This window comes from Coenobita brevimanus, chromosome 93, assembly GCF_032717465.1.
Source record: "Coenobita brevimanus isolate Jiangsu-jjx chromosome 93, ASM3271746v2, whole genome shotgun sequence".
NCBI lineage: Eukaryota > Metazoa > Arthropoda > Malacostraca > Decapoda > Coenobitidae > Coenobita > Coenobita brevimanus.
In genome coordinates, this window is record NC_137046.1 from 13,912,307 (window position 1) to 13,921,189 (window position 8,883).

General features: G+C 44.6%; 1 protein-coding gene across 1 annotated transcript; it reads left to right on the top strand.

The window, feature by feature from the left end:
- Positions 1-6,162: 6,162 nt before the first annotated feature.
- On the top strand, positions 6,163-7,164 carry LOC145412505 (uncharacterized). Its single transcript, XM_080282392.1, has one exon. It carries the CDS (start codon positions 6,196-6,198, stop codon positions 7,162-7,164), a length of 969 nt encoding a protein of 322 aa, XP_080138518.1. The 5' UTR covers positions 6,163-6,195.
- Positions 7,165-8,883: the final 1,719 nt, after the last annotated feature.

The following is an 8,883-nucleotide window of genomic DNA, read 5'->3' on the forward strand; positions in this document are numbered from 1 at the left end:
TGAAGGGGAAAACTGAAAACCCTTAGAAGTGGCCCAGACAGAAGTCTTGTCCAAGGCAAGTTGCATACGCTGCTCAATAGCAATATGCGGGAGCCAGAAAACCATATAGCTAAATCATCCACATAAAGGGATGAGGATACCCCAGCAGGCACAGTGTAAATGATACCATTGATGGCCACCGCAAACAGGGAAACACTTAAGACACTCCCCTGTGGGACACCTTCCTCCTGGCACAGTGGCGCAGAGAAGGTAGAACCCAGACAGACCCAAAATACACGATCAGTCAAGAAGTCTCCAAGCAACACAGGAAGGCGACCATATAAACCAAAGGCATGAAGTTGCTGGAGGATGCCATGGTGCCAGGCAGTGTCATAAGCCTTCTCAAGGTCAAAAATCACAGCCACAAGATGTTGCTTGGAGGCAAAAGCTTCACGGATCGACGCCTCGAGCCTGATAAGGTTGTCTGAAGTGCACCGTAATTTACGGAAACCACTCTGCAACACAGAGAGAAAGTAATCCGACATAAGCCTGACATTGACCATCTTTTCGAACAGCTTGCACACACATGATGTTAAAGTGATTGGGTGATAGCTGGAGACTTGGGAATGGTCTTTACCAGGCTTGGGAATGGAGAGGACAATACCCAACTTCCAACTCCTCGGAATAGAGCCCTCACTCCAAACCCTGTTAAAAAGGTCCAATAAAAACTGAAGTGAATCAGTCAGCAGATGACAGAGCATAGCGTATGGAGTATCATCAGGCCCAGGAGCAGTGGTACCACAAACTCAAAGGGCAGCACGCAGCTCACGGAGGCTGGAATCTAATTATACGGCTCTCCGCCACGAGAGCAAAAGTCAAGACCCAGCCTCTCCTGATTCCTACGAAAAGTAGCAAATGGCTGTGAAGAATCCTTTTTTGAGACAGCGTAAAACTGATTTGCAAAAACAGAGGCTACTGTATCTGGTGCAGACACCAGTTCTCCGTGAAGTCGCAACACCGGTGGGGAGGGGGACGAGAACCTACTAGAAATCTTGCGCACCTTTTCCCACACCATAGACATTGGAGTCGAGGATGTAGCTGTAGAAACATACGACCTCCACGAGTTACGGTGAACATTCTTCATGACCCATCTATAGTGAGCACGTGCTTTGCGAAACTGTATTTTTAGAAAAACAACATTACGATTGGCAAAATACCGATGGGCAGCTGCTTTGTAAGCTCCCTTTGCTATGGAGGAGTCATTATTCCACCATGGCACAGGTCTCCAGGAAAAAACACCAGAAGGCCGTGGGATGGAATGAACCCCTGCTGAGAAAATGGTCTTAGTAAAATAACGTTCGGCATCATCGATAGTTGAAAAATTAGTAACCCTGTTGGCAAATACACATAGTTCCTCAAAGAGAGACCAATCAGCCCTGTCCAGACACCAGCCTGGCATATGGGCTGCAGGAACAGAGTGAGTAGGCTGGACCATTACAGGATAATGGTCACTACCATGTAGATCATCCAAAACCTCCCAGGAAAAATCAAGGGCACAGTCAGCGGAGGAGATGGTAAGGTCAGTGACAGAATTCGTGCCAGTATGAACATGAAAATGGGTCGGCCTCCCATCATTTAGGACAACCAAATCTAAATCCCCAACCAAAGAGGCAAGAAGATCACCCCGGGGATTTGAAAGTGAGTCACCCCACAAAGAATGGCGGCCATTAAGGTCACCAAGGAGTAGGAAAGGGGGTGAAAGTTGGCTGATAAGGGTTTCTAGATCAGCATGCAGAACAGGAATGGAAGGTGGAAGGTACAGACAACAGATGGTATAGCACCTCCCAGTGTGCATCTGTACTGCTAGAACTTGAAAGGGGGACTGAATCTTAAAGGAAATAACAGGGACATCAGAACGGCACAAAATTGCACATCCACCACTGTGACCACCAGGAGGAGATGCATGGAAGACCTCATACACCCTAATAGAAGGGAACTGTCTGTCCCCCACCATCATCTCCTGAAGCCAGACACATAGCGGATTCATAGCAGAGAGTAATAACTGCAATTCCTCCCAATTTGCCATGGCACCTCTACAATTCCACTGGAGACAGATCGGTACCAATTGAGCCATATTGATTGGTACTAAATATTATGAACTGAGAAACACCAAGGGTATGTAGCAACCTTGTTGGGAAGGGAGTGAAAGCCTTTCTTCCTAGGCGTGGAGCTCTGCCTCACCAACCGAGAAGACAATGAAGATTTAGAGTTTTCATGGATGGAAGTACCTTTACCCCAAGACACGTCCCCCCCCATCACCAGAATGAGCCCGAAGCACAGAGACCTTCCTGGAAGACTTGCCACATCTGCACACCCACGTGAGGGTTCAGCTGGAACCTCGGGGCCAACCGAACCCCCCCCCCAACCGAATCAACCAAAGGTTGGCCACTGGATGACGGATCGGAGGGAGCAAGCGATGGAGCTCTTTGAGTATCTAAAGACCCAGGCCCCACCACACCTGAGCAAGAGGCAGGGACTGGAATCCTGGAAGACCCATCATGAACACCAACTGACTTAGACGCCACCACTGGCTGGATTGTCGAGCAAAGAGTCCCCTCGGAATCCTCATGCGGTACAGAAGTTTGAACCTTAGAAGGAGGGGGGTCACCCAAAGACTCCTCATTCCTCACACGTTTGAGGTTGGCGGATGCAACCTCCATCACTGCACCAGAACTTGAAGCACTAGAAATTGTAGTGGCACATGGTAAAGAAGAGTTAACACCAGTAGCAGAGCGAGCAGATGGTACAGGAGCAGCAGTCGGTACGGGAGTAGCAGCCGATACAAGAGTGTGAGAGACGCTGTTTTTTTTGGATATGTCAGAGCAAGGAGAAGCATCGCCATGGACGTCTACCACCACCACGGAAGGGTGTCGGCCCTCTCATTAAAATGGGGGCAGAAACATTAGTTGGAGAAGGCAGGTTACCAACCACCTCAAAAGCAACAGGAACCTCAGCAACATCAGTCCGCAAATCACAGGAGGAGCAGGAGATGGCACAGATCGAGGCAGAGTCCTAGACACAGGACACCGCACCAATGCACTGGAGAAGGCAGAGGCATAAGAAACTCTGGGCTGAAAATATCGAGTCTGGGCTCTCCTTGTCTCAGGAAAGGAAACCTTGTCATGGGTACGTATAGACAAAGTCTCTTTCTCAAAAGCATAAAGAGGACAGTGCCGAGAGGAGGCAGCATGGACACCCCCACAATGGCAGCATTTAGTAGGTGCCTGACAGTCACCAGCATGGGAGGAGCAACCACAAGAAACACCTCAATAAGGAGGCTACCATCCCCTTGTGACAAGACCACAGGTTCTTGACCACAGGTTGACACAATAGCACGGTGCAAGTCAAAAATATCAGTATCTAACACTAAGCCACCCGCAGAGGGTTTCAGCACTAGATACTTTGAATAATTTACTTGCACCGAGCTTTCCAGGCCAAACCCCTGGACTTCCCCCTTGTCCCAGTTGAATGCTGGGGCAGAGAAGGAAAGTCCCTGGGGGCCTGGAAAGGCTCCAGAGTGGCAATGAGGGAGTAGGATCCAGAAGAATGTTCAGGGGCAGGTGCCATGTCGTCAACAACATTATTAATAGATGATGCCATACAGTCAAAATCAAACCACCACGTCAAGGTGACCCCGTGCAGCGGGGTCTACTCTCTGCTAATGCTCCTTTATGTCTCTAAGCAAAAGCAGCATGTCCCCCAAATTATAATTCAGAAGTAATAAGTAGGCCTATAGCAATTCAATATAGCTAAAACAGGGCAGAGGTGGAATCTTATGTATACGGTGAATACAGTACTTTTACTTACAACAAAGAATCCCTCCCCCCCCAACACACACTCAGGTCACCCTCTTTAATCAAACACTCCCTTTAGAAAGATCCCCTAAATCTCAGACTTCCCGTAGCTACTCACATGACCTTTTCTCATCACAGATACAACATTGCTGTGTTGAATATCATTATTAATTATCGGTAACCTGTGTGGTAAAAAGTCAATAATAAAGTCAGGTGAAAGAAAATTAACTCACAGAAATAATGCAAGTTCATGATGGACAGACATGGTCTTTGTCACTCTTATCTTTCGGGGTCATGTTAACAGCTTCAAGATCATTTGATGTGTGTGTAGGTATAATGGCCTGCTTGTCAGAAGCATGTGTGGGACATCTAGCAGTTGACCTTGCAATAGCCTGACCTGTAAACATATCATTAATAAGTGTCAGCATATATATATATATATATATATATATATATATATATATATATATATATATATATATATATATATATACTATACTGCCAGGACAGACTCCAGCATTACTGAACTTTTATTTACCAGTTGACCAGCAAGAGTGATTACACTATTATACATTTCTCGTGTAGCAAATTTCACGTATTAAATTATGTTGTGACTCCCCCTCCTCCAAAGAAAAAATAAAATAAAATAAAATATTACCACTCTGGAGGGAGATGGTTACAACAGCTCCCATCTCATCTGCTTGTGCTGGCAATGTCTCACCAACTGCATATGTGGCCTGCATGGCTGGAATAATCAATCAATCAATCAATCATTTCCTGTGGCACCCTCGGTGATGCATAGGGCCTCGATGAACTCACACCACCACATCCTATCTTGTGCTAACTCCTCAAGATCTCCCCAACACTCATCTCCAACTTCCCGTCTCATTGTCCTCACCCACGTCTCTTTTGGCCTTCCTCTACCTCTCCTACCAAGTGCCACCCACCCTGGTGTACCTCGTACTATTCCCTGTCTCCTATACACATGTCCTAGCCACTTCCATCGTGAAAACCTAACATATTCATTGACCGGCTGCAATCCCGTTATTTCTCTAATTCTACTATTTGGTATCCTTTCCCACCACTTAACTCCTAATATTCTTCTAAGTGCTTTGTTTTCAAACACCAAGAATTTATTTTCCATAGTCACTGTGCTGTACCAAGACTCGTGTTCATAAATTAAGATACTCCTAACCATTACCTTATAAAGTTTGATTTTTGTATGCACAGAAAAATTGTTATTATTCCAAATATTTTTAAGCATTCCCATTGCCTGATTAGCCTTCTTTAACCTTTCCTCGAATTCAAAGTTCAAAGAACCATCCTTGGCTAAATAAGTACCTAAATATTTAAACCTATCAACTTGCTTTACAACCATACCTCCAATTACACATTCCTGTGCATTTTCCATATTCATATTGATTATTTCAGTTTTTCCACAATTAATAACCAAACCCACCTTGCGACCTTCACTCACCAAACAGTCCAACACTCTCTGCATCTCTTCTGGCCCATCACAAATCAAAACTATATCATCTGCATAATCTAAATCCAAAAGTTTCCTGTTCTCTCCCCAAAGTATACCTGCACCGGTTTCTGTTCCAACGCGTTTCATAATATAATCAATGACCAATATAAATAGTAAAGGCGATAGAACACCACCCTGAATTACTCCGGACTTGACTTCAAATGAATCACTCAGACAACCATCAACCATCACTTTACAAAATGTTTCCTCATGCATGTTCATAATGACCCTCACAAACTCCTCTGGTATTCCATAATTTTATTTCAGCAAATCACTCCGCTAGAGGTCGCTTTCCCATGAGATACACCGCGCTGCCTCACACCACCAGTTGCTGGGTTGTTTTCACACCGACCACACGCATACTCTGACTTGGGAATCAAGATTTGGCTGCCTTCTTCCCGTTATCCATTTAGGAGCGGAAAGGCTTTGCCTCAGCCTGTTATCCGTTTAGGAGCAGGTTGCTTCGTCACCCGTGATCCGTGTAGGAGCGGGTAAGTGCCCATTTTGGTGCACTTGGGAGAGTTAACGACTCTCAGACTGTGCCGGCTGTACCACCATTGCCAGCCTGCCGCCGCCATGTCTGATGTCCCGGAAGGATCTCTCGGCAAACAGTTATCAGGCACAGAGGACAAGTCCAGGCATGGGAGCAAGGGTTCATCGCATAGAAAGGATTTGTCCAGATCCACGAACCGCTCTTCCCAACGGGAATGTTCTAAACGGGTACATAAGCATACCCGGGGTCATGGCTCAGATAGTGAAGGTGAGTGTGATCCTCCACCCACTCATCCTTTAACCTCTACTTCAAGGGATGAGGTTAATTCCCCACCCTGGGCCATGGTGATGGAAGCTTTGGCTGAGTTACGGAGTGATGTGAAGAAATTGAAGGAGGAGAGAAGCTTGGCTACAGGTGACTTTGGGGAGAATGCTAACAGCCAACCCACAGAGGTGATTGATTCCAGTTTTCAATCGGTTCAGCGTCATGATTCTAGTGGCGACAGTGACATTCAGAGTGAAGTGTTCACTGGTAGTGTCCTCCTGCAGTGCGTCAAGACTTACGGTCCTGTGGAAGATGTATCTGTTGAGGTTGACAAGCATGTTGCCGACATGGTGAATCATGTGTTTGATTACGGCATGCGGGAGGAGGAGTACAAAGAAATTTTGGTTGATGACATTACCAAGAGACCGAGCAACTGTCATGCTCTAGCCCCGGTTGAATGTAACACACAAGTTTTGGATGCGCTGAAAACCGATGCCAAAAAGTCTGATTTTCGTATGAAAGAAGTTAGTAAGGACATTATAAAAGCTGCCATAATAATCACCAAGTCACTCACGGTGCTGGATAAAGTCGCCCATGAAGGACAACCAGATGTGGCCCATGAAGTCGGCATGCTTAATGGTGCGCTAGCATTACTGGGAAATGCTAACCACAAGAACAACTTGACGCGCCGGTTCATCATTAAGCGCGAGATCAATCAGAAATATGCTCACTTATGCTCAGATAAGGTGCCAATGACTAGGCTCTTGTTCGGTGATGATGTTTCTCAATCTGCCAAGCACATAGAGGAGTCGGAGAAATTGAAAAACAAGATCACACCGAAGAAACCGTTTCAAACATGGAAATTCGGTGCAGGAAAAGTCAGAGGCTCCTCAGGAAAAACCAACTACAGAGGATTTTCGTCCAGGTTCCACCCCTATGGACAGCGGACATATGGACACAGGAGTGACCACCGGCAATCCTTCTCACGGCAGGGTTCGGAGGCAAAAAACTCCAGAGGGCGGGGACAAAGCAATCCCCGGCAATAACTGAGGTGAGTCATAAATTTGAAGCTGGCAGGCTTCAATATTTTGTGCATGAGTGGCATAAAATAACCAATGACCCTCATATTTTGGATATTGTTGCACATTGCCATCTTGACATTAATGTTGATGATATCAGTCACTTATTTTCTGAAGGAACTGAATATGTTTTTTGTGAGGAGGAAAAGATCATTATTTGTCAGGAAAATGAAAAGCTGTTAGATCTTAAAGTTATCAAGGAAACACACAGACAAGAAGAACAAATTATATCCCCAGTTTTTCTGCGGGGGAAAAAGGATGGAGGTTTTAGAATGATCCTTAACCTGGAAAAACTAAACAAGCACATTAATTATAAACATTTTAAAATGGAAAACTTCGAACAGGCAATTCGGCTTATTAACAAAGGTGATTACATGGCCTCAGTAGATCTTAGGCATGCATACTATTCTGTCAGTATAGCTGAAGAGCAACAAAAATTTCTTTGCTTTAAATGGCAAGGGAAAATCTATCAGTTCACCTGTCTTCCTAATGGGGTTGCAGAAGGGCCACGTCTATTCACCAAACTAATGAAACCCATTTTTGCTACACTGAGAGAGATGGGACATACCATCACCAGTTTCATTGACGACACACTTATATCACACAGCTCATTGGAAGGATGCTATGAGAGCATACATTCAACAGTAGAGATTCTAAGGAAAATGGGATTTTGTATTAATGCTGACAAATCTGTCCTAGTACCTACAAAACGTTTGGAATATTTGGGGAACGTCATTGATTCAGAGACATTGACAGTTACATTACCTGAACGGAGGAAAGAGAAAATAGTTCAAAGCTGCAAACAATTATATCATAGTAATAGAGACAAAATCAGGAATGTGGCCAGAGTAATTGGGCTTTTGGTCGCTGCAATTCCAGCAGTAGAAATGGGGAAACTGCATTATAGAAAGTTGGAAACTGCTAAAATTTTAGCACTGGAGAAAGAAAAAGGTAACTTTGACAAATGGATGGCTATCACATATGACATGAAAACTGATCTGATTTGGTGGATAAATTTCATTGCAGTGCAAGACAGAAAAATTTTTAGGACGGGTACGGAAATAGACCTGTACACTGATGCATCAAATTTAGGTTGGGGTGGTTACCTAAATCATCAACAAATTAATGGAAGATGGTCAATAAAAGAAAAAGAATTGCACATCAATTCTAAAGAACTCAAAGCCATCTTACTGGCAGTGAAATCATTTGCACATCAGATCAGAGGGAAACACATTAAGGCATTTTGTGATAACTCGACAGCGGTAAACTATGTCAATGAAATGGGTGGCACAAAATCCGCAACATGTAATGACATCTGCCTCGAAATTTGGGAATGGTGTGCAAAAAATGATGCCTGGATTACATGCTCTCATATACCAGGTAAAGTTAATCTTATGGCAGATGCCGCATCTCGAAAGTTTAATGACAGACATGAATGGAAATTGAACGAGGACATTTTTAGGGAACTTTGCGAAATCTTTGGAGTCCCAAGCATTGATCTACTGTATTTGCATCCAGACTAAATAAACAGGTACCTCGTTTTTGTTCTTGGAAACCCGACCCAGAAGCCGAACACTTTGATGCCTTCTCAATAAGTTGGTCACAGTTTGACCTAATCTACATTTTTCCCCCTTTTGCTCTGATTGCCAGGTGCCTTCAGAAAATGCGAGCAGAGATGGCAAGGGG